This window comes from Salvelinus alpinus, chromosome 18 (genome assembly GCF_045679555.1).
Source record: "Salvelinus alpinus chromosome 18, SLU_Salpinus.1, whole genome shotgun sequence".
Taxonomy (NCBI): domain Eukaryota; kingdom Metazoa; phylum Chordata; class Actinopteri; order Salmoniformes; family Salmonidae; genus Salvelinus; species Salvelinus alpinus.
The window spans coordinates 24,659,433-24,683,566 of NC_092103.1; the positions used below are offsets into that span (position 1 = coordinate 24,659,433).

At 45.8% G+C, this 24,134-nt stretch overlaps 1 protein-coding gene across 2 annotated transcripts in view; it reads left to right on the top strand.

The window, feature by feature from the left end:
* The window catches only part of LOC139544053 (syntaxin-binding protein 1-like), a 41,548-nt gene extending 17,734 nt beyond the window's left edge, over positions 1–23,814 (top strand). The window contains exons 3-20 of one of the 2 annotated variants that reach the window (XM_071350746.1): positions 994–1,075; positions 1,368–1,444; positions 1,626–1,704; positions 3,761–3,864; positions 8,196–8,344; positions 9,821–9,905; positions 10,287–10,417; positions 11,340–11,447; positions 12,169–12,232; positions 12,318–12,383; positions 12,586–12,666; positions 14,187–14,325; positions 14,733–14,842; positions 15,328–15,429; positions 15,723–15,808; positions 17,345–17,499; positions 18,794–18,955; positions 22,001–23,814. In XM_071350746.1, the coding sequence (XP_071206847.1) occupies positions 994–1,075; positions 1,368–1,444; positions 1,626–1,704; positions 3,761–3,864; positions 8,196–8,344; positions 9,821–9,905; positions 10,287–10,417; positions 11,340–11,447; positions 12,169–12,232; positions 12,318–12,383; positions 12,586–12,666; positions 14,187–14,325; positions 14,733–14,842; positions 15,328–15,429; positions 15,723–15,808; positions 17,345–17,499; positions 18,794–18,906 (1,731 nt within the window). In that variant the 3' untranslated portion in view covers positions 18,907–18,955; positions 22,001–23,814. The remainder of the gene's footprint in view (positions 1–993; positions 1,076–1,367; positions 1,445–1,625; positions 1,705–3,760; positions 3,865–8,195; positions 8,345–9,820; positions 9,906–10,286; positions 10,418–11,339; positions 11,448–12,168; positions 12,233–12,317; positions 12,384–12,585; positions 12,667–14,186; positions 14,326–14,732; positions 14,843–15,327; positions 15,430–15,722; positions 15,809–17,344; positions 17,500–18,793; positions 18,956–22,000) is intronic. The other variant, XM_071350747.1, reaches the window with a different exon arrangement.
* The last annotated feature ends 320 nt before the right edge of the window (positions 23,815–24,134 follow it).

Consider the following 24,134-nt stretch of genomic DNA (forward strand, 5'->3'; position numbering starts at 1 on the left):
ACAGGTGGGAAAAGGCTGCCTAAGTATGATTCCCAATCAGAGACAACGATAGACAGCTGCCTCTGATTGGGAACCACACTCGGCCAAAAACAAAGAAATATAACACATATGCCCACCCTAATCACACCCTGGCCTAACCAAAATAGAGACTTAAACCCTCTCTATGGCCAGGGCGTGACAGTGGCGTTACAAAGTTGGCTGTCAGAAGTATTACAATGGATTTTTTTTTATCCTTCTGTCTGCATATTTCAAGACATGACATGTAACGGTGCAATGAGATACCCGATGGGTTGGACAATACTTTTGTAGTCAATCAACTTGAAAAAAAGTTTACTTAAAAACTGAAAATCAACCAATGTCAGCCTTTAAATTCTTTATTATCCAAGTGTTGAAAGTGTGTGGGCGACGGAGAGAAACAAAATGGTGCATATTGAGGCCTTGTACCCTGTGTAGCTCAGTTGGTAGAATATGGTGCTTGCAATGCCAGGGTTGTGGGTTTGAATCCCATGGGGGACCTGTATGAAGATGTCTGCCAGAATGGGGTGTTACACACTGATCTGTAGCCACAGCCTTCTTTTCACAAATATGCGGGTCACATTTTACTGTTTCATAAACCATGTCACAGGCTGTATTAAACTACTCGGGCTGCAGACTTGTTTGGTAACCAACAACCTGGTAACTTGATGAGTATGGTTTAAGATGGCACTGGAAGAAAGGAAAGGGGCTCCTGGATAGCTACTTCAGGACATGTCTTTCAAAAGTAGTCACATTGGCCTAATGTAGGCTATCTAAATGAATTTAGATCAATCTCTTTTTCTGGTGCTCCTGAATACTATTTGGTCAGGTGCTTCTAACTTTTAAAAGTTGGGTGCACCAGTGCTACCAATGTTAAAAGTCAACATGGTTAGAGACTTTGTTTTCTGAAACCTCTGACTAACTCTTTCGTGTATCTCACTCTCCCTGGTTTCTCATTGGTTTCTCTTCCTGTCTCAGGCGCTGATTGTGGACCAGCTGAGCATGAGGATGCTGTCCTCCTGCTGCAAGATGACAGACATCATGTCAGACGGCATCACCAGTAAGCCATTGTTATCACCATTGTTATACTGCACTGCAGCAAAGATACTGTATATAATGTCGAAATGGTCTTGTCTCCTCCTTAATGAGAGTTGTTGTTCCAAAGGCCAGAAGACAGGCAGTCTGCTTATCGGTCTACTTATTGTGGACAGATTATGATGAGATTGAACCCTCTTGCTTCGCCTCTTCATCTCTGACTGTAGCTACCATTTGGTAAACATGTTATATTGCCATCAGCAAACATGATATAACCACATCTCTCCCTTCTGTTTCTGTGTTTTCTCTCTCTCTAGTTGTGGAGGACATAAACAAGCGGCGAGAGCCTCTTCCCACCCTGGAGGCCATTTACCTGATTACCCCCACGGACAAGGTACACACACACACACACACACACACACACACACACACACACACACACACACACACACACACACACACACACACACACACACACACACACACACACACACACACACACACACACACACACACACACACACACACACACACACACACACACATCTCACTATCTTGTATCCTTCATTTTCCAGTCTGTGCAGACCCTGATTGGAGATTTCAAAGACCCCCATTCAGCCAAATACAAAGCAGCCCACGTCTTCTTCACTGACTGTGAGTAGATACCTGAGGAGCCTCTCCACTACACAGGTCATTACAGTTTTTTACAATCACTTTGGCACTAATTTCGGAACCTTGATGTCATTTTTCAAAACTCTAGACACAAAACTCACAGTCAATGGTCAAAATGTGTCACTCCCTGATCGTAGAGAGCTTTTTATGTCTCTATTTTGGTGTGGTCAGGGTGTGATTTGGGTGGGCATTCTATGTTTATTTTCTATGTTTTGTATTTCTTTGTTGTTTGGCCGGTGTGGTTCTCAATCAGAGTCTATCGTTGTCTCTGATTGAGAACCATACTTAGGTAGTTTTTTCCCACATGGTTTTTGTTGGGTAGTTATTTTCTGTTTTGTGTTTTCTGCACCTGACAGGACTGTTTTGGTTTCGTTCATTCTCTTTGTTGTTTTGTTATTTAGTGTTCAGTTTTAAATAAAAAGCATGAACACTTACCAGAGATGTTGCAATCACCATGTGTGGCATCAACAATCATACCACGGTCAAAGTTGCTTAGATTACGCATCTTGCCCGTTCTAATGTTTGGTCGAACAACAACTAAAGCTCTCTACTCTATATACTCTATATATTGAGTTGCAGGCAGCCACATGATTCGCTGTTCGAATGTAACCTTCCTTGATGAGCTAATTCAGGTCTGTAGAGCTGATGGCATGACCTATGTCATTGTGTGGGATAATGTCAGGTTCCACCATGCTCAAATGGTGCAAGCATGGTTTCAGGCCCATCCACAATTTACCACCCTGTACTTACCCCCATACTCTCCTTTCCTTAACCCGATTGAGGAATGTTTCTCCACATGGAGGTGGAAGATAGGCGCCCTCACGAACAAGCCACCCTTTTCCAGGCCATGGATGACGCATGCAATGACATAACGGCAGACCAGTGTCAGGCCTGGATTCGCCATGCCCGAAGATTCTTCCCAAGATGTTTGGCTAATGAAAACATCCATTGTGATGTGGATGAGAACCTGTGGCCAAATCCACACGACAGGGTTGATGGAAATATAGAAGTACAGTAATCAATATTTTGTTTTGCTTTTTACAGTTAGCCAGGTGAGGAACACTGCAATTGACCTTTAACTGTTTTAAATTTTTTTGTAGCTAATTATTTTTGCTTTGATTCAAAGAAACCTATGTTGTGATTTTATTGTATTTCATCAATAAATGTCATATTTTGTTCAATGATTCCACTGTCTCTGTAGTATTCTCTCTACTAGTCCTTTTAGTGATGTATTTAGGTGTAGTAGCATAATGAAACATGTATCACATATTTTGTACTACAATATTTAATGATTGTACGAACAACTACACAGTGAAACTATCGGTATCTTGTGTGTGGGTGATCTAAATGAATGTTCCTATGGTATTTCATGATAAATGAGTTATTTGAACCAAAGATTCTGCAAGTGCAACGTTTCTTTAAAGATATGAATGCACAATGCAATGTTTTGAACATTGGACAGCCTGTGTTACAAGTGATGACCATTTTGAGTTTTGTGTCTAGAGTTTTGAAAAATGACCACAAGGTTCTGAAATTAGTGCCCAAGTGATTGTTAAAAACTGTAAATGCAGCCACAGCCATTAATTGAATGCAACCACAGCCATTCATTGAATGCAACCACACATTGAATACTCTCACAGCCATTCATTCTTAGTGGAGAGGGCTGTGATGTTGGTAAAAGGGTTTCATGGAAGGAATAATGTGTAACCAAAGAGAATACTTTTTTTCACTGTTCAATTTATTACAAAACTGGAGTTGATCTAGACATCCAAAATAGAAAATCGCTCTGAATTTCACCAACATAATCCTATGAAACAGGAGTTTTCAATATACAGGCCCATGTTTTAATACAATGTAGTATATGCCATTAGCAGATGCTTTTATCCAAAGTCTCTTACAGTTGTGTGTGCATACATTTTCATATGGGTGGCCCCAGCAGCAATCAAACTCACGATCCTGATGTTGCAAGTGCCATGCTCTACCAAATGAGCCACACAGAAGCAGCACTAAAACTCACATCAACCTCTCCCTGTTTCAGCCTGCCCGGACCCACTGTTCAACGAGTTAGTAAAGAGCCGTGCTTCCAAATCCATCAAGACCCTGACTGAGATCAACATCGCCTTCCTGCCCTACGAATCACAGGTACTAAACAGAGGGAGGGAGAGAAACAGAGGGAGGGAAAGAAACAGAGGGAGGGAAAGAAACAGAGGGAGAGAGAGAAACAGAGGGAGGGAAAGAAACAGAGGGAGGGAGAGAAACAGAGGGAGGGAAAGAAACAGAGGGAGGGAAAGAAACAGAGGGAGGGAAAGAAACAGAGGGAGGGAAAGAAACAGAGGGAGGGAGAGAAACAGAGGGAGGGAGAGAAACAGAGGGAGGGAAAGAAACAGAGGGAGGGAAAGAAACAGAGGGAGAAAGAAAAACAGAGGGAGAGAGAGAAACAGAGGGAGAGAGAGAAACAGAGGGAGAGAGAGAAACAGAGGGAGGGAAAGAAACAGAGGGAGGGAAAGAAACAGAGGGAGGGAAAGAAACAGAGGGAGGGAGAGAAACAGAGGGAGGGAGAGAAACAGAGGGAGGGAAAGAAACAGAGGGAGGGAAAGAAACAGAGGGAGTGAAAGAAACAGAGGGAGGGAAAGAAACAGAGGGAGGGAGAGAAACAGAGGGAGGGAAAGAAACAGAGGGAGGGAAAGAAACAGAGGGAGGGAGAGAAACAGAGGGAGGGAGAGAAACAGAGGGAGTGAAAGAAACAGAGGGAGTGAAAGAAACAGAGGGAGGGAAAGTAACAGAGGGAGGGAAAGAAACAGAGGGAGGGAAAGAAACATAGGGAGGGAGAGAAACAGAGGGAGGGAAAGAAACAGAGGGAGGGAAAGAAACAGAGGGAGGGAAAGAAACAGAGGGAGGGAAAGAAACAGAGGGAGGGAGAGAAACAGAGGGAGGGAAAGAAACAGAGGGAGGGATAGAAACAGAGGGAGGGAAAGAAACAGAGGGAGGGAAAGTAACAGAGGGAGGGAAAGAAACAGAGGGAGGGAGAGAAACATAGGGAGGGAAAGAAACATAGGGAGGGAGAGAAACAGAGGGAGGGAAAGAAACAGAGGTAGGGAAAGAAACAGAGGGAGGGAAAGAAACAGAGGGAGGGAAAGAAACAGAGGGAGGGAAAGAAACAGAGGGAGGGAGAGAAACAGAGGGAGGGAGAGAAACAGAGGGAGGGAAAGAAACAGAGGGAGGGAAAGAAACAGAGGGAGGGAAAGAAACAGAGGGAGGGAGAGAAACAGAGGGAGGGAAAGAAACAGAGGGAGTGAAAGAAACAGAGGGAGGGAAAGTAACAGAGGGAGGGAAAGAAACAGAGGGAGGGAAAGAAACATAGGGAGGGAAAGAAACAGAGGGAGGGAAAGAAACAGAGGGAGGGAAAGAAACAGAGGGAGGGAAAGAAACAGAGGGAGGGAAAGAAACAGAGGGAGGGAGAGAAACAGAGGGAGGGAAAGAAACATAGGGAGGGATAGAAACAGAGGGAGGGAAAGAAACAGAGGGAGGGAAAGTAACAGAGGGAGGGAAAGAAACAGAGGGAGGGAAAGAAACATAGGGAGGGAAAGAAACATAGGGAGGGAGAGAAACAGAGGGAGGGAAAGAAACAGAGGTAGGGAAAGAAACAGAGGGAGGGAAAGAAACAGAGGGAGGGAAAGAAACAGAGGGAGGGAAAGAAACAGAGGGAGGGAGAGAAACAGAGGGAGGGAAAGAAACAGAGGGAGGGAAAGAAACAGAGGGAGGGAAAGAAACAGAGGGAGGGAAAGAAACAGAGGGAGGGAGAGAAACAGAGGGAGAGAGAGAAACAGAGGGAGGGAGGGAAAGAAACAGAGAGAGAGAGAGAAACAAAGGGAGAGAGAGAGACAGAGGGAGAGAGAGAAACAGAGGGAGAGGGAGAAACAGAAGGAGGGAGAGAAACAGAGGGAGGGAGAGAAACAGAGGGAGGAAAAGAAACAGAGGGAGAGAGAGAAACAGAGGGAGGGAGAGAAATAGAGGAGGGAAAGAAACAGAGGGAGGGAAGGAAACAGAGGGAGGGAAAGAAACAGAGGGAGAGAGAGAGAGAAACAGAGGGAGAGAGAGAAACAGAGGGAGGGAGAGAAACAGAGGGAGGGAAAGAAACAGAGGGAGGGAGAGAAACAGAGGGAGGGAGAGAAACAGAGGGAGAGAGAGAAACAGAGGGAGGGAGAGAAACAGAGGGAGGGAAAGAAACAGAGGGAGAGAGAGAAACAGGGAGGGAGAGAAACAGAGGGAGGGAGAGAAACAGAGGGAGAGAGACAGAGAGATATATGCCATAAATAGATGTATAGATAGCAAGGAAAGGACATAGGGATACGAAGAAAAAGGGAGCGAGTCAGAATGAAAACAAAAAAGTGAGGGAGAAAGAGAGAAGATTGAAAGACATATCCAGCCACCTAGGTACCTATATCCCCAGGGCCATGGCAGCTTTAACACCACAGTAGGCTGACGGAGTCTGCGCGCCAAATGGTACACACTATTCCCTTTATAGCGCACTACTTTTGACCAGTGCACACTATATCGGGAATAGGGTGCTATTTGGGACGTAGACTGACTGTGTGAGTCACCAGTGAGCTAAGGGTTGTTTACTGATAGACTGTTTACTGATAGACTACTCCAGAACTACTCACAGCTCTCTGGCTGCCTCATCCTGTCATCCTGTCTCAGATCATTATTTCAGAGCCATAGGTTTTTGCTCCTGGCGAAATGCTGCCTCATAAGCCTGTCTAAGGACCCCGCCTCATTGGCTCCCTCAGCCTCCCCGCACCATACGACAGCCAATAGGAGTGGGGCAAGGAGAGGGACCCATATGCACAGCAGAAGGGTGGTCATGTGACCTTGGGCAGATTGGGCCGCAGGGGGGGTGGTTGTGTTCTATAGGAAGGGGAGAGGAGAGGAGAAGGATAGGTAAAGGAGGGGAAAGAGAAAAGTGGAGTGGAGGAGGGGAGAGAAGAGGAATGGTAGAGTAATGGCGAAGGAGAGGAGAGAGAAAGGACAGAAGAGAGGAGATACAGTGAGAGAGACAGACAGTGAATGTGATGAAGGGTGGGGGAGGAGAGGAGAAGAGAGGACAGAAGAGAGGAGATACAGTGAGAGAGACAGACAGTGAATGTGATGAAGGGTGGGGGAGGAGAGGAGAAGAGAGGACAGAAGAGAGGAGATACAGTGAGAGAGACAGACAGTGAATGTGATGAAGGGTGGGGGAGGAGAGGAGAAGAGAGGAGATACAGTGAGAGAGACAGACAGTTAATGTGATGAAGGGTGGGGGAGGAGAGGAGAAGAGAGGACAGAAGAGAGGAGATACAGTGAGAGAGACAGACAGTGAATGTGATGAAGGGTGGGGGAGGAGAGGAGAAGAGAGGACAGAAGAGAGGAGATACAGTGAGAGAGACAGACAGTGAATGTGATGAAGGGTGGGGGAGGAGAGGAGAAGAGAGGACAGAAGAGAGGAGATACAGTGAGAGAGACAGACAGTGAATGTGATGAAGGGTGGGGGAGGAGAGGAGAAGAGAGGAGATACAGTGAGAGAGACAGACAGTGAATGTGATGAAGGGTGGGGGAGGAGAGGAGAAGAGAGGACAGAAGAGAGGAGATACAGTGAGAGAGACAGACAGTGAATGTGATGAAGGTTGGGGGAGGAGAGGAGAAGAGAGGACAGAAGAGAGGAGATACAGTGAGAGAGACAGACAGTGAATGTGATGAAGGGTGGGGGAGGAGAGGAGAAGAGAGGACTGCAGCAGAGACAAAGGCAGGAAGGAAAGGCCACAGTCTAGGCACTGTCACTGAATATCAGCTCATACACACACATACAGAAGCTAGGAGGCCTGATTTTGCCCTCAGAAAGACCCAGAGCAGGCCAGTAGTACAAAACAGGAAACCTAGATAGAAAATACTCTGTTGTTGCTATCAAATGATTACACCATCACAATCCTTAGAACATAATATACGGTGTAACTGTGGATCTACATGGTATAGAACTTAGCCTTGTAGAAAAATGATAACACCCACACACACATACATTTGACCTCTGCACATTTATTGAGGACGACGTTTCGGTATGATACTGTACACCTTTCAAGACAATGTTAGATGCATTTATTTTTCTACAATGTAGATTTTTGGGGCAGTAACTCCCAGTACCACAACTGTGGTAAGCTTGGTAGTGTGCATGATAACTATCTTCTATAAAACGGAGTTTATCAACAATGCAGTTGGCTAGAGAATGATGCTCTTTTCCCTGTCAATGTCTGCTCTGCTTACATAAAGCACTATACAAATAACATTTTATTGATCAAATTTGATTGTGTGTGTGTGTGTGTGTGTGTGTGTGTGTGTGTGTGTGTGTGTGTGTGTGTGTGTGTGTGTGTGTGTGTGTGTGTGTGTGTGTGTGTGTGTGTGTGTGTGTGTGTGTGTGTGTGTGTGTGTGTGTACGCGCGCAGGTGTACTCTTTGGACAACCCGGATGCCTTCCAGAGTTTCTACAGCCCCCATAAGACCCAGCTGAAGAACCCAGTGATGGAGAGGCTGGCAGACCAGCTGGCCACCCTGTGTGCCACCCTGAAGGAGTACCCCGCTGTTAGATACCGAGGGTGAGCCACAGGGGGGCGCCACTGAGACAATAGGGACACAAACATGACTGTGTCCCCCTATTCCTATATAGTGCACTTCTGGGCACTGGTCAAAAGTAGTACACTATGTAAATAATAGGGTGCCATCCTTTCATTTAACTAGGCAAGTCAGTTAAGAAAAAAATCATATTTACACTGACAGCCTAGGAACAGTGGATATAACTGCCTTGTTCAGGGGCAGAACGACAGATTTTTACCTTGTCAGCTCGGGGATTCGATCTAGCAACCATTCGGTTACTGGCCCAATGCTCTAACCACTAGGCTACCTGCCGCCCCCATCATTGACAGAAGGGAGGCAACCTCTCATTGACAGAATTGAGGTAACCGCTCATTGACAGGAGGGAGGCAACCTCTCATTGACAGGAGGGAGATAACATCTCATTGACAGGAGGGAGGTAACCTCTCAAGGACAGGAGGGAGGTAAACTCTCATTGACAGGAGGGAGGCAACCTCTCATTGACAGGAGGTAGGTAACCTCTCATTGACAGGAGGGAGGCAACCTCTCATTGACAGGAGGGAGATAACATCTCATTGACAGGAGGGAGGTAACCTCTCAAGGACAGGAGGGAGGTAACCTCTCATTGACAGGAGGGAGGCAACCTCTCATTGACTGGAGGGAGGTAACCTCTCAATGACAGGAGGGAGGTAACCTCTCATTGACAGAAGGGAGGTAACCGCTCAAGGACAGGAGGGAGGTAACCTCTCATTGACAGAAGGGAGGTAACCTCTCATTGACAGAAGGGAGGTAACCTCTCATTGACAGAAGGGGGGTAACCTCTCATTGACAGAAGGGAGGTAACCTCTCATTGACAGAAGGGAGGTAACCTCTCATTGACAGGAGGGAGGTACCCTCTCAAGGACAGGAGGGAGGTAACCTCTCATTGACAGGAGGGAGGTAACCTCTCATTGACAGGAGGGAGGTACAAGGACAGGAGGGAGGTAACCTCTCATTGACAGGAGGGAGGTAAACTCTCATTGACAGGAGGGAGGTAACCTCTCATTGACAGGAGGGAGGCAACCTCTCATTGACAGGAGGGAGGTAACCTCTCATTGACAGGAGGGAGGCCATCTCTCATTGACAGGAGGGAGGTAACCTCTTATTGACAGGAGGGAGGTAACCTCTCATTGACAGGAGGGAGGTAACCTCTCATTGACAGGAGGGAGGTAACCTCTCATTGACAGGAGGGAGTTAACCTCTCAAGGACAGGATGGAGGTAACCTCTCATTGACAGGAGCTAGGTAACCTCTCATTGACAGAAGGGAGGTAACCTCTCATTGACAGGAGGGAGGTAATCTCTCATTGACAGAAATCTGTCCTCTTTGTCTGTCTGTCTGTCTGTCTGTCTGTCTGTCTGTCTGTCTGTCTGTCTGTCTGTCTGTCTGTCTGTGTCTGTCTGTCTGTCTGTCTGTCTGTCTGTCTGTCTCTCTTTCTATCAGTGAGTACAAAGATAATGCCACCCTGGCCCAGCTGTTGCAGGACAAACTGGATGCCTACAAGGCTGATGACCCCACCATGGGAGAGGTGAGGCAGGGATGGAACGAGGGAAGGAGGGGAGAGTGCTTATTAGATAACAAAATGAGAGGCAGAAGGAAATGTTTTAGCAGTGAAAAAATGAGAACATAGAAGAAGATACTAAACTGAAATGTATTGTTATCGTGTGCTACATTAACAAGCACCATGCTACAAAAGATCCCACCTTGCACTCACTGTGGCACTTTGTAATTGTCTTTCAATGAAAAGTGTGTTATAAATTAAATGTATTACTATTATTATTATTATTATTTATACTACATGCATCTTTCATGTAGGAGCTATCAGGACACAGAGTGAATCTGCACCTCTCTCCTCTACCCCTCCTCCATCTCTCCATCCCTCCATCTCTCCATCCTACTTTCTCTGCAGGGTCCTGATAAGGCTCGTTCTCAGCTGATCATCCTGGACAGGGCTTTTGACCCCGTCTCCCCCGTCCTGCATGAGCTCACCTTCCAGGCCATGGGCTACGACCTGCTGCCCATCGAAAATGACGTCTACAGGTACGCGCGTGTGTGTGTTTGTGTGTGTATGTGTGCATGTGTGTATGTATGTGCGTTTTCCACTGTGTGTGTGTCTCTGTATTCACATCCCTGTCTTCAGCTGTCTCCAAGGAAACAGACAGGCTGAGGCCTAGCTAGCTGCTAAGGTTTAGGTGTAACTACTGTCAATAGAAGAACACAAACAGTTCAGGGAGGGCTGCTGTAGCGCCCACAAAACGTTCACTACAAGGTAATCATCTGTGGTGTTTTAGATCACTAGAGACTTTGATCAGAGTACCTTTCCCATCCACACGCATTCAGGACTCGAGCATCTGTGTCAGGTTCGAAGAATAGATTTGGTTTGGTTTTGTGTTGAAATACTTGGCTGTGCTTGAAACCCTATGTGCTAGAGTTTCTTTAGTGTAGAAAAAGTAACACATAATGTTGCTAAAGTTGATTACAGTAAATATACGTGAAGTGCTTTTTTATGTATGGATCCAATTTATCTTTGTCTCTCCCCCTGTCTATCTGTCTGACTGTCTGACTGTCTATCTGTCTATCTGTCTATCTGTCTGACTGTCTATCTGTCTGACTGTCTATCTGTCTGTCTGTCTGTCTGTCTGTCTGTCTGTCTGTCTGTCTGTCTGTCTGTCTGTCTGTCTGTCTGTCTGTCTGTCTGTCTGTCCATTCATGTCTGTCTGTCTGTCTGTCTGTCTGTCTGTCTGTCTGTCTGTCTGTCTGTCTGTCTGTCTGTCTGTCTGTCTGTCTGTCTGTCTATCTATCTGTCTGACTGTCCATTCATGTCTGTCTGTCTATTTGTCTGACTGTCCATTCATGTCTGTCTGTCTCTGTGTCTGTCTGTCTATCTGTCTGACCATTCATGTCCGTCTGTCTGTCTCTGTGTGTCTTTCTGTCTGTCTGTCTGTCTGTGTGTGTGTATCAGATATGATTCCCCTGGGATGGGAGACACTTCTCAGAAGGAGGTCCTGCTGCATGAGGATGATGACCTGTGGGTGGGGCTCAGACACAAACATATCGCTGAGGTGTCCACGTAAGTCATCACACACCCATTTCTCTCTCTCCCTCTCCCTCTCTTTCTCTCTCTCTCCCTCTCCCACTCTTTCTCTCTGTTTCTCTCTCTCCCTCTCCCTCTCTTTCTCTCTGTTTCTCTCTCTCCCTATCCCTCTCTTTCTCTCTCTCCCTCTCTTTCTCTCTGTCTCTCCCTCACCCTCTCTTTCTCTCTCTCTCTCTCTCCCTCTCTTTCTCTCTCTTTCTCTCTCTCCCTCTCCCTCTCTTTCTCTCTGTCTCTCCCTCTCCCTTTCTCTCTCTCTCCCGGCCCTCTCTTTCTCTCTGTTTCTCCCTCTCTCCCTCCCTCTCCCTCTCTTTCTCTCTCTCCCTCTCCCTCTCTTTCTCTCTGTCTCTCTCTCTCCCTTTCTTTATCTCTCTCTCACTCTCCCTTTCTTTCTCTCTGTCTCTCTCGCTCCCTCTCTTTCTCTCAGTTTCTCTTTCTCCCTCTCCCTCTCTTTCTCTCTGTTTCTCGTGCTCCCTCTCCCTCTCTTTCTCTCTGTCTCTCCCTCTCCCTCTCTTTCGCTCTGTTTCTCTCGCTCCCTCTCCCTCTCTGTCTCTCCCTCTCCCTCTCATTCTCTCTGTCTCTCTCTCTCTCGTGTATGTCACTGCCACTGGTTGATATTAACTCAATAAAGTCAGAACAATGTCGAGCTCTACTACTTACAAGTTCTCTTATGCTATCTATCTTCGCTAACTGCCATCAGGGAGGTGACACGCCAACTGAAGGACTTTTCTGCTAGCAAGAGGATGAACACTGCTGGAGAGAAGGTAAGGAGGTAGAGATTGCATCCCTGTCAGTACGTTTTTATGGCTGAGTGGAGAGAGAACGTGACCATGCTCTGTGTTCTGACAGACCACCATGAGGGACCTCTCTCAGATGCTGAAGAAGATGCCCCAGTACCAGAAGGAGCTGAGCAAGGTTAGAGTGTATGTGTGTGTGTGTGTGTGTGTGTGTGTGTGTGTGTGTGTGTGTGTGTGTGTGTGTGTGTGTGTGTGTGTGTGTGTGTGTGTGTGTGTGTGTGTGTGTGTGTGTGTGTGTGTGTGTGTGTGTGTGTGTGTGTGTGTGTGTGCATGTGACGTGTGTGTGTTTGTGTATACTGACCTCTCTGTGTGTGCTGCAGTACTCCACTCACCTGCAGCTGGCTGAGGACTGCATGAAGCACTACCAGGGCACAGTGGACAAGTTGTGTCGTGTGGAGCAGGTAAAGGAGAGGAACAAGAGAGGAGGGGAGGAGGGGAGAGCAGGGAAGGGGTAGAGGGATGGAAGAGGTGGAAAGGGGTGAGAGGATGAGAGAAGAAACTCATTCTAGGGCACTATAATGAACTCAGTGGTTAGTGTCCGCTCTGATGTTGGAAGGTTGGGAGTTCAATCCCAAACCGAGCCATACCTGTAAAAAATAGGACCCGATGAATCCTCTACTTGACACTCAGCATTAAGGAGATTGGGGGTAAGGCCCTGTGATAGACTAGCGTCCTGTCCAGGGAGTGTACTTGTACATCAAGCTGCCTCACGCTACAGAAACAGGAGATAGACTAGCGTCCTGTCCAGGGAGTGTACTTGTACATCAAGCTGCCTCACGCTACAGAAACAGGAGATAGACTAGCGTCCTGTCCAGGGAGTGTACTTAACATCAAGCTGCCTCACGCTACAGAAACAGGAGATAGACTAGCGTCCTGTCCAGGGAGTGTACTTGTACATCAAGCTGCCTCACGCTACAGAAACAGGAGATAGACTAGCGTCCTGTCCAGGGAGTGTACTTGTACATCAAGCTGCCTCACGCTACAGAAACAGGAGATAGACTAGCGTCCTGTCCAGGGAGTGTACTTGTACATCAAGCTGCCTCACGCTACAGAAACAGGAGATAGACTAGCGTCCTGTCCAGGGAGTGTACTTGTACATCAAGCTGCCTCACGCTACAGAAACAGGAGATAGACTAGCGTCCTGTCCAGGGAGTGTACTTGTACATCAAGCTGTCTCACGCTACAGAAACAGGAGATAGACTAGCGTCCTGTCCAGGGAGTGTACTTGTACATCAAGCTGCCTCACGCTACAGAAACAGGAGATAGACTAGCGTCCTGTCCAGGGAGTGTACTTGTACATCAAGCTGCCTCACGCTACAGAAACAGGAGATAGACTAGTGTCCTGTCCAGGGGGTGTACTTGTACATCAAGCTGCCTCACGCTACAGAAACAGGAGATAGACTAGCGTCCTGTCCAGGGAGTGTACTTGTACATCAAGCTGCCTCACGCTACAGAAACAGGAGATAGACTAGCGTCCTGTCCAGGGAGTGTACTTGTACATCAAGCTGCCTCACGCTACAGAAACAGGAGATAGACTAGCGTCCTGTCCAGGGAGTGTACTTGTACATCAAGCTGCCTCACGCTACAGAAACAGGAGATAGACTAGCGTCCTGTCCAGGGAGTGTACTTGTACATCAAGCTGCCTCACGCTACAGAAACAGGAGATAGACTAGCGTCCTGTCCAGGGAGTGTACTTGTACATCAAGCTGCCTCACGCTACAGAAACAGGAGATAGACTAGCGTCCTGTCCAGGGAGTGTACTTGTACATCAAGCTGCCTCACGCTACAGAAACAGGAGATAGACTCCTACTCCTATGAGCCGTTCTGACTCTACTTACTTACTTCCTTATATAGGGCACTATATATTGAATAGGGTGCTATGGGATGTATCGCTAATATCCTCTCTGTCTCTGGCACGTAGGACCTGGCCATGGGTACAGACGCTGAGGGGGAGAAGATCAAGGACCCCATGAGGGCCATCGTTCCCATCCTGCTGGATGCCAATGTCACCACGCACGACAAGATCCGCATCATCCTGCTTTACATCTTCCTCAAGAACGGTGAGATTGAGAGACGCTTGACCTTTAACCCTAACATTTACCCTAACCCTAGCTTCATATCCACATCCCAGTTCAACCCTCAACCACAACCCTAACTGTAACCCTAGCTTCATGTCCACATCAAAGTTCAACCCTAGCCTCAAACACAACCTTAACCCTAACAGCTGATCTAGGATCAGATTTTCCTGTTTATTCCTGAAGCTTATTTTAAACCCTACATACAAACGTAATGCAAGCTGCGCAAATTGGCAGTAGTTGCGTATCAATATACAAATGTGTGCAGCGACGCAATTTGTAATTCATCCAACGATGCTGGATTGCCATTTTGCGTGGTATACAACGGGTATAAATGATGGTTTAATGGTAACCTATAAGAGCTTAACAACCTGTGGTGTGTTGTTGGGTAGGCATCACGGAGGAGAACCTGAACAAGCTCATCCAGCATGCTCAGATCCCACCTGAGGACAGTGAGATCATCACCAACATGGCCCACCTGGGCGTGCCCATCATTACAGATGTGAGTCAGCACTTCCACCTTCTGTCTATCCAGCCTCCTCTTCCGTCCATCCTGGAGCTGCAAACAAGGGCATAGATGCACCAGCACCTTTTCAACACCTACTACATACCATCTCTCTCTCCTGCCCATACTCTCTCTCTCTCTCTCTCTCTCTCTCTCTCTCTCTCTCTCTCTCTCTCTCTCTCTCTCTCTCTCTCTCTCTCTCTCTCTCTCTCTCTCTCTCTCTCTCTCTCTCTCTCTCTCTCTCTCTCTCTCTCTCTCTCTCTCTCTCGCTCTCTCTCTCTCTCTCTCTCTCTCACACACACACTCTCTCTCACTCTCTCGGTCCTCTCTCTCTCTCTCTCTCTCTGTCACACACTCTCTTCTACGTTCCTACCATATTATTCCTTTCATATGGATTCCAAATAAACACTTAAACAATCGGATGAATAATTTCTCTCTATCCCTTTGTTCTTTTCACCCCGTGTTCTTCCTCCCTCCTCTAGTCCACCCTTCGCAGGGGAAAGAAGCTGGACAGGAGGGAACGTGTGAGTGCGCAGACCTATCAGCTGTCCCGCTGGACACCACTGGTCAAGGACATCATGGAGGTCAGTTACTGGACATTCACATAGTCTGTGTGTGTGTGTGTGTGTGTGTGTGTGTGTGTGTGTGTGTGTGTGTGTGTGTGTGTGTGTGTGTGTGTGTGTGTGTGTGTGTGCGTGTGTGCGTGCGTGCGTGCGTGCGTGCGTGCGTGCGTGCGTGCGTGCGTGCGTGCGTGCGTGCGTGCGTGCGTGCGTGTGAGTGTGTGAGTGTGTGGGGGTTTCAGGCCATCCCAGCTTGTCTTTAGTGTGTATTTGCTAACCGTTCTCTTGCTCTGCCTCTCTCCTTGTCATCCCTGTAGGATGTTATTGAAGATAAGCTGGACACCAAGCACTACCCCTACATCTCTACCCGCTCCTCTGCCTCCTTCAGCAGCACTGCAGTCAGGTACACACACACACACACACACACACACACACACACACACACACACACACACACACACACACACACACACACACACACACACACACACACACACACACACACACACACACACACACACACACACTGGAATGTATTGCAGTATAGTTACTGGAATGTATTGCAGTATAGTCATTGGAATGTATTGCAGTATAGTTACTGGAATGTATTGCAGTATAGTCATTGGAATGTATTGCAGTATAGTTACTGGAATGTATTGCAGTATAGTCATTGGAATGTATTGCAGTATAGTTACTGGAATGTGTTGCAGTATAGTCATTGGAATGTATTGCAGTATAGTCACTGGAATGTATTGCAGTATAGTTACTGGAATGTGTTGCAGTATAGTCATTGGAATGTATTGCAGTATAGTCACTGGAATGTATTGCAGTATAGTCAGTGGAATGTATTGCAGTATAGTCACTGGAATGTATTGCAGTATAGTAGCACTATTGAGATTACAAAGAATGGAGGGTTGTAGATTAATAGCAATTTGAGCTCCGAGGGGGAGGGGAGATCAATACTCTGATTGGCTGTAGAAGAGAGAAAGGGCGGGACTAAGAGCAGTGAAACCAAACAAATATTCTGTTACGGAGAAGAGGGCATTTAATGAAACATACAGTACTGCAACAGAGGGCTCTGTTCAAACGTAATGCACAAAATAAGGAATAAGGTGCCATTTGGGACACAGCCAAGGTATCTGACCCTCACACTACTACCACAGGGAGAGGATTGGTGGTGTTGTGGGCACTGGGGAATGATGAGAGGGTGCTGACACATTGACACATTGACCCCTGCATCCTGCATATCCCTCTCCCCTCTAGACCTTCATTGTGTGCGCATTGATCAGATCTGTGCTGCTGAGAATGTGAGCCACCTCCACCACCATCCACCAGTCACTCCCCCCTCCAATGTTATTGACTTATTGGGAAAGAAGCTCTGGGAATCCAAAGGCAGGCTCAGTTACATGAGCGCATTTCACACCTCGCACATCCATGCCACAGCCAAACACGCTCACACACACTGGTCGCAATCCAGACTGACTACATTACAGACGTTAGACTGCGCAGTGAGGCATCAGATTGCTATATCATATGATGTGGTTTGCTGATACATTATAACACTTGCACTTGACTCCCCCCTAGCTATCTTAAGATGAATGCACTAACTGTAAGTCATGAGGATAAGAGTGTCTGCTAAATGACTCAATTGTAAATGTAATCCAGGCGTTGTGAGATCTGGCATGTGTCTGCAATGTATTCAGCCTGGAACGTGGCGGTGTGTGTTATTGACTCAGTTGGAGACAGACCCTGGAACAAAGACAGGTGGATAAGATTAGCTAGTTCTCTCCACACAGAGAAGGACCCTACCTCTGCCCTCTTACCTCTCTTCCTAGTTAGATAGACTCATTCCTAACTCAGGACAGCAGTGTTGAAATAGTTCAATAGAGTAAGACTGTGATATTCCACCCTTGTGATTGTGCTTCTCCCTCCCTGGCAGTGCCCGTTATGGCCACTGGCACAAGAATAAGACCCCAGGCGAGTACCGCACCGGGCCGCGCGTCATGGTCTTCATCATCGGAGGCGCGTCCTTCAGCGAGATGCGCTCTGCCTACGAGGTCACGCAGGCCAATGGGAAGTGGGAGGCTATCATTGGTGAGTCTGACACCGGGGGGCGCCACTGGGCGCAGGCCGAGTGGGGATACGAGGGACTCCTCCGTAGGGAGTGTGACATTAGTGGTACATTAACACACGGATTCCTTTAATTTATGCAAGAATGCAGATTCATTTCAAATGGACACATAGCCCCTCCCTCTGGTTACTTGTAGGTCTGAAAAGTCTGGATAGGTAGCCACAATATGGTAATATGTCCACAATGCCCTGTGATAGGCTAGGTGGAATGGCTTATATCTACACAATTATTTTCAAGATCTACACAAGGTGCCTTAGGGATGGGGGCTAGGACATAGATTGTGAAATGGGCGTCCTTCACTAACTGACTGACTCTCGTACATTAGCTACTTCTGTTATGTCCCCATTCATTGTGGTCAGCATAGCAGAACATGAATACATATGTGTCTGCCATCACCAGTGCCAATGTAACTGTATTCTGTTCCCACTGTGTTGACCACAAGTGAATAAAGAAGATGAAGCAGAGAAGTCATCCGTATAATCTTTCTCTCTTTTGAGCGTCTACCGCCCTCGACCGTACTTCATGAACATGTTGACTCATCCACACACCAACACAGTTGACCTCAATTCGCTTTCTGACTCCCATACACCCACACCATGAATCCCAGTCAGTAAAGGTTAATTAAGCGTAAGCTTATGTCATGACCCTAGTTTGTCTATTGAAGCAATCAACAGTATTTTTTTAGTGCTAGACTTAGTGCTATATCTAGCTACTTAGATGGAGGAAAACGTTATGTTTCTGATGAACACTTATCTGGAATACCACCTGTGATATGTTTAAACCCCTTTTGGGTGACATGTGTTCCCTGTTCATTGAATGTTGTCTGTCGAGTCAGCCAGTCCTTGTCCTAAGGGAGGGGGTGTCTCCTATGTTGTTTTTGCTGTGCTATGCTTTTGCTTTTGGATTCAGTCTTGTTCTGTCTAAAACACTGTTGTCTTTGAATTGCAGCTACACCCTGTCTTTTTCTGTGCATCTGGGTTTCGTGTGTGTGTGTGTGTGTGTGTGTGTGTGTGTGTGTGTGTGTGTGTGTGTGTGTGTGTGTGTGTGTGTGTGTGTGTGTGTGTGTGTGTGTGTGTGTGTGTGTGTGTGTGTGTGTGGGTGTGTGTGTGTGTGTACAGTATGTGGGTGGTGCTGTGCAGTGGCGTGTTTAACCCCTTCTTTTGGAGATGGCAAGGAAGGGGCAGAAGAGAGAAAGTGGCATGGGAGGCATGGCATGTGATGAGAAATGAGCGTGAAGCGCCCTCTGTTCCTCCACAGGTTCCACCCACACCATCACCCCCATCAAATTCTTAACGGACCTGCAGCACCCTGACTTCCGAGAGTCCACTAGGGTGTCCTTTGAGGAGCCAGACGCAGGCTCAGACGAGTGAGACAGACAGAGAGAGGGAGGGAGGGAGAGAGAAATCACACTCTGACAAAGTAAAGGCAGCCGCGCAAAGAAGCCCTTTCTGAACCCCCACAGCACAAGGGCTTTTTCCCCCTCCGTACTCCTCTTACTACACTCAGTACTGTTTCAACTCCGCCCCCTACCCTCAGGGATGGCTGTCTGGTCCCTGGCTCACTGCATTTCCCAGTTACCTCAAGCTCCACCTCCTGCAGGCCAACACCCAATCACAGCGTGATACAGTGTGATACAGTGTGATTGGTGACCCCCAAAGCCAATAGCGATTGGCCATGCCATGCTGCTGACAGATAGAATGGGCATGTGTTGCAGTATCTGTCTGTTGGGCCTTCAGGTAGTGAAGCCTGTGTGAGCTGGCCTTGCTACAGGTGTCCTGACCTCATCCCTGCTGCCCCTCTCCACCTCCACATCATCTCAGCTGGGTGGATTAAATCACCCTCTCTGCCTTCAGGGCCCTCAGCCTGTTCCATACCCTACTTCCCAGAATTAATCATTTTTTGGCGCAGATTTAATCTACCCCCGAGATCCATCTTTTTCTACTTTATTATTACGATCTAATTATTTTTTATAATTAACACCTTCAAGACAATCAACTTGATTTAGTGGTTTCTTACAGGATAGGTCCTTGAGTTGATGTTGGATTTCAAGAAAGGATTCTCGTTTTTTTCGTTCTCTCTTTTTTTTTCAATCTTCCAACTTTCTCCCCCTCTCCTCCACTTCACGCTCTCTCAGTCCACCAGACATCACATGCATGCTTACATGGCCCACGAGTCATCTGCAGAGAACACTAATGTATGTCCCTACTGCTATCTCCACTCCCTCGGACACTGTGCTTCTCTGCAGACACTGACACTGGGAATGTAGCGATGTTCACTCGATATGCTTTAGCACCTAGAAAAGATGCGACACATCATAAAAAGCCTTCACAATTGCCCCCCTCACTTTCTTTCGCATATAGCTCCATATTTCCCCCCTAGCAACACCATATGTTGCCCATACAGCATAGTCAACCAATAATAGACCAATATGGGTATTGGGACATAAAGACAGGAATATAAAAGCACATATCATAGGTCTACTTTTCGAACACCAATATTATCAATTACCACATCACTGCCTAATTTTGGGATTTTGTTTAATTAAGTAAGTAAGATTTCCCCCACACTGTCAAAGATATTTTCCTGCACACTTTGTTAAAGGGATAGTGTGAGATTCTGACAATGAAGTCATTTTCTTTCTACTTCCCCAGAGTCAAATGAACTAGTGGATATAATTCTTATGTCTTTGTGTCCAGTATGAAGGAAGTTAGAGGTAGTTTCGCACGCCAATGCTAACTAGTGTTAGCACAACGACTAGAAGTCAACAGGTACGCTAGCGGTATCCACAAGTTCATCTGACTCTGGGTAAGTAGAAAAACGGCTTAATTGCCAGAGTCTCGCACTGTCCCTTTAAAGCTGTCTCCTGAGTGAGTTTCCCTCAACACATTAGCAAAGGACATCCATTTCGTTCTTGCTTATCTGCTAAAGCTATATCCTTTTCAAACAACTTTTGGTTTTATGGTTTTGGTGTTTTCTTAGTAAGTATCGATCACCGTGCAGTATGGACTCTTTACCACATACTGCCACATTCAACACTTCCAGAACAAAATGACCATTGTTTATTTACAAAAACCTGTTTGTTTCTGTTATCTGGGATTTGGATATGTAGTGAGTGTTGGGGAGCAACATGGATCAAAGTGTTGTGTTTCTGGCCAGAGGCCTGCAAAGCTGTGTGTTTCAGATGCTGACAAACAGGAGAGAACCAGGCAAGGCCAGTCCAAAGTTGATCTGTGACTAGTGCTCACCCCAACCCCACCTCAACTCACCCCACCCCACCCCACCCCACCCCACCCCACCCCATGCTCCCTTACACCCATGATGCCTGCATCCCCATGGTGACCCAACTTAAGATGGACTTGCCTCTTCCTCTCCTGTCTCTGCCTATGCCTATTGATGCTGGGATAAACCACTCCTGATTGGCTGTCATGCCACAGCTAGAAAGGCCTAACTGCCAGGACCAATTAGATTTACTGAACTTTAATTGAATTCTACCTAGCAACAGGTAAACCTATGCGTCTTCCTTGTTGAGCCAATATGACAGAAACATGCAGCTTTGCTTTAGAAACAAACCGATGAAGAATAACAATACTACTGATTAAACTGTTGAGTAGGTATGGGGAGTAAATCAAAACTTTGGTCCAGCGGTTTGCTTTATGAAGGCCTTGGTTTGTCCAAGATGGAGGGTAAGCCATTGACACACTCAACATCTTAGTGACAAAGTGATAAACTAGATGGACAAATGTTTGGTTGACTCCAATCCTATACCTCCTGAGTTATACTGTGTCCGAAATGTGTCTTCAGCTATGAAAAAGTCAGCTCATTCATATTTTGGTGGTGCTGTTGTGTTTAGCTTTCAATTTCACGTTTTCATTCACAAGCATAGGCAAAATTACTTCCCTGATGTCATCCAATCAGAGAATGGTTGGACTGAAATCTGCTTTTCTTTTTTTTGCAGTGTTTTGACCAGGTTTTCATATTGCTGATGTTTGCATGCACTGTGATAAAAGCTTCTTAGGTCACATGCACAAGATCACAGCTGGTTCGCTGCACTCTGCTATAGGTGTGGTCACAGGGTTCTACCACCAGTGCTTTGCAGCTCACAGAATCCTGCCTGCTCTGTGATGTCTGTGCATGTGCGTTTTTGGCAGGCAGTCCAATACCCCACCAATCTTCTTTCAATCTCTAAAACGTGTGAATAGCCCACACATCATATGATAACCAATAATGATAACCAATACATTCTCCAAATGCTATTGACTATTGACTATGATTTCAAGTTTTTTGGTTGTATGTATATGTTTATCTTATTTCCCCGAAAAAAATTCTCAAGAATACAGTGGTTTCATCTAAGCATTCAGAGCAAGAGCTGAAAACACATTTTCCTAGCAGGCTTATGTTTGGGCAGCTCTAATATAATGCTCTGTCTGTGTGCTTCCTCTGCTGCGTATCTGTCCACCTCCCTAGGATCAACCCACGTCTTCACCCCCACCGCCCTCCTGGAACAGCTCAAGACCATGAACAAACCAGACGAGGAACCAGCAAGCTAAAATCACCCAGCCCCATCTATCTATCTCCTTTCCTCTACCGTACACATCCCCCAATCACCCTCCCAAAAATCCTTCATGAATTGTGAAAGCATCTCATCTTGCACGAGAAGAATAAAAATATAAAACAATGATAGCATTGGTGAAAAAAATATATGTTGAAACAGAAATAAAATCATGTTGCAAGTATTCTCATGTTTTACAATGGATGCAAATAACGGAACTTATTTAAAAAAGGTTTAAATATCAACTAAGGTCATTTGAAACTGAAAGTACCAAATGTAATATTGTATGCTATGAAACCTGCTAGAATGTGTAAAATGTAGAGGTTTTCTCTGTTCCCTCAGTTTATCTTATTGGTGTGATTTTTATTGGTAGTGGGTGGAGGAGGGATGCCTTACTGAGGTTGGTTGGCACTAGGAAAGTCAATGCAGTAAGATCATATCACTCAACATGCAATATAACTCATCCCTGTCCTATTAGGGGGAAGAATCCGAGCTGGTCAAGACATTTGTATCAGTAGCATACAGGGATGGAACCTAAGGATTTTGGGCACTGACCAGCCAGGCTAGTAGACCGCAATTTTTACCAGTCCAAAATCTGTGCCATGCGATATTTGAAAATACATCATTTCGCTAGCCGTTGGACTAGTTGGGCACATTTTCTACTAGCCCGGTCTGAAAAGTACTAGCCATAGGCTAGCAGGCTAGCTTAATTTCCATCCCTGGTAGCATGCCTGAACATTGTGTGGACTGTTACTGTATATCCTTTAGTATGGCAATATTGAGACCAAGCAACCCAGGATATCCTTTAATCACAGTGCTATCTGTGAGTTAGACAGTAACAAACAGCCAAACTGACCCTAGGTCTGAGGACAGAGAAAAACGGGACTCTGTAAATAGCTACAGAATGGTAGAAGCATCCTTCCTCCAGCCATAAGACCAGAAGTATTTACTCACCACATTCTTTTCCTTTTCTCTGGAGAGATTTCACGGTTGAGTGTCAAAAGGCCATTGCTTGCAGATGTTTAAAGAATAATCATAAAGGGCCGATTTGTATTTCAGTATTGTATCCTGTCACATTGTAAGTCTTATCATTGGTTAGTATCAAAATGTTTATCCGGGTCATGCACTGAGTAGTGTGTTGTGTATATGCCATATGTTGATGTTTTAGTGTCTCACTCTTGACTGGTGATGTTTCTGACTGTGAAGTAGTAAAAGATTTCCTTTAAAAAATGCCAATGTGAAGTCACGTGTTTGTGATGTTTTAGCTGTAGCTGTAGTGGTCAACTGGGAAAAGAACTAATATCTATATTTTGTTTGTCTGTCCGTTAGTTTTATCTTCTGGTACATTTTAACTCTTCCAATGGTGAATGGCTTTGCAAAGAAAATGTAACCCCAATATTTCTAACATTTTATTTCTCAATTTTTCCTCTCTATTTCCTGGCAAAACAGGTTGTATATTGATAGCACTATGCGTTTTCTGTTATGCCAACAATTCATTTCATTTTTTCTATTATCAGTTGCTGTTGTAAAGGGTTCACTGTCTATTCAATTAATTTATATTCAAGTTATTTGTCAGAGGGAAGAAATATTAATAAATGAAACATAAGTCTGTCCTAAACCGGTTTAACTTATTGGGATTCTATATTTGCAAGTGTTGAAGCACAAACAAAAGTATACTTCATGTGTACCAATGTACTAAGGCTGTCTAATAAATTGGCTTCCATTACAAGGACAAGACTCATCACATTCTTAGCTACATTGTAAGCTACTCTGTTGCAATTATGCTATTCTTCATTGTGGTGTATCTGTGCTGTATCTGTGAGTTGACACTCATTTCAGGTTCACGGTTCCCATTTTTCATTAAGATCCTGCAGAATATCTCTGGCTCCGTACATAGGTTGTATAACTAATGTACAACACATTTCAAATCAAAGTTTATTTGTCACGTGCGCTGAATACAACAGGTGTAGACCTTACAGTGAAATGCTTACTTACAGGCTCTAACCAATAGTGCAAAAAAGGTATTAGGTGAACAATACATTTACATTT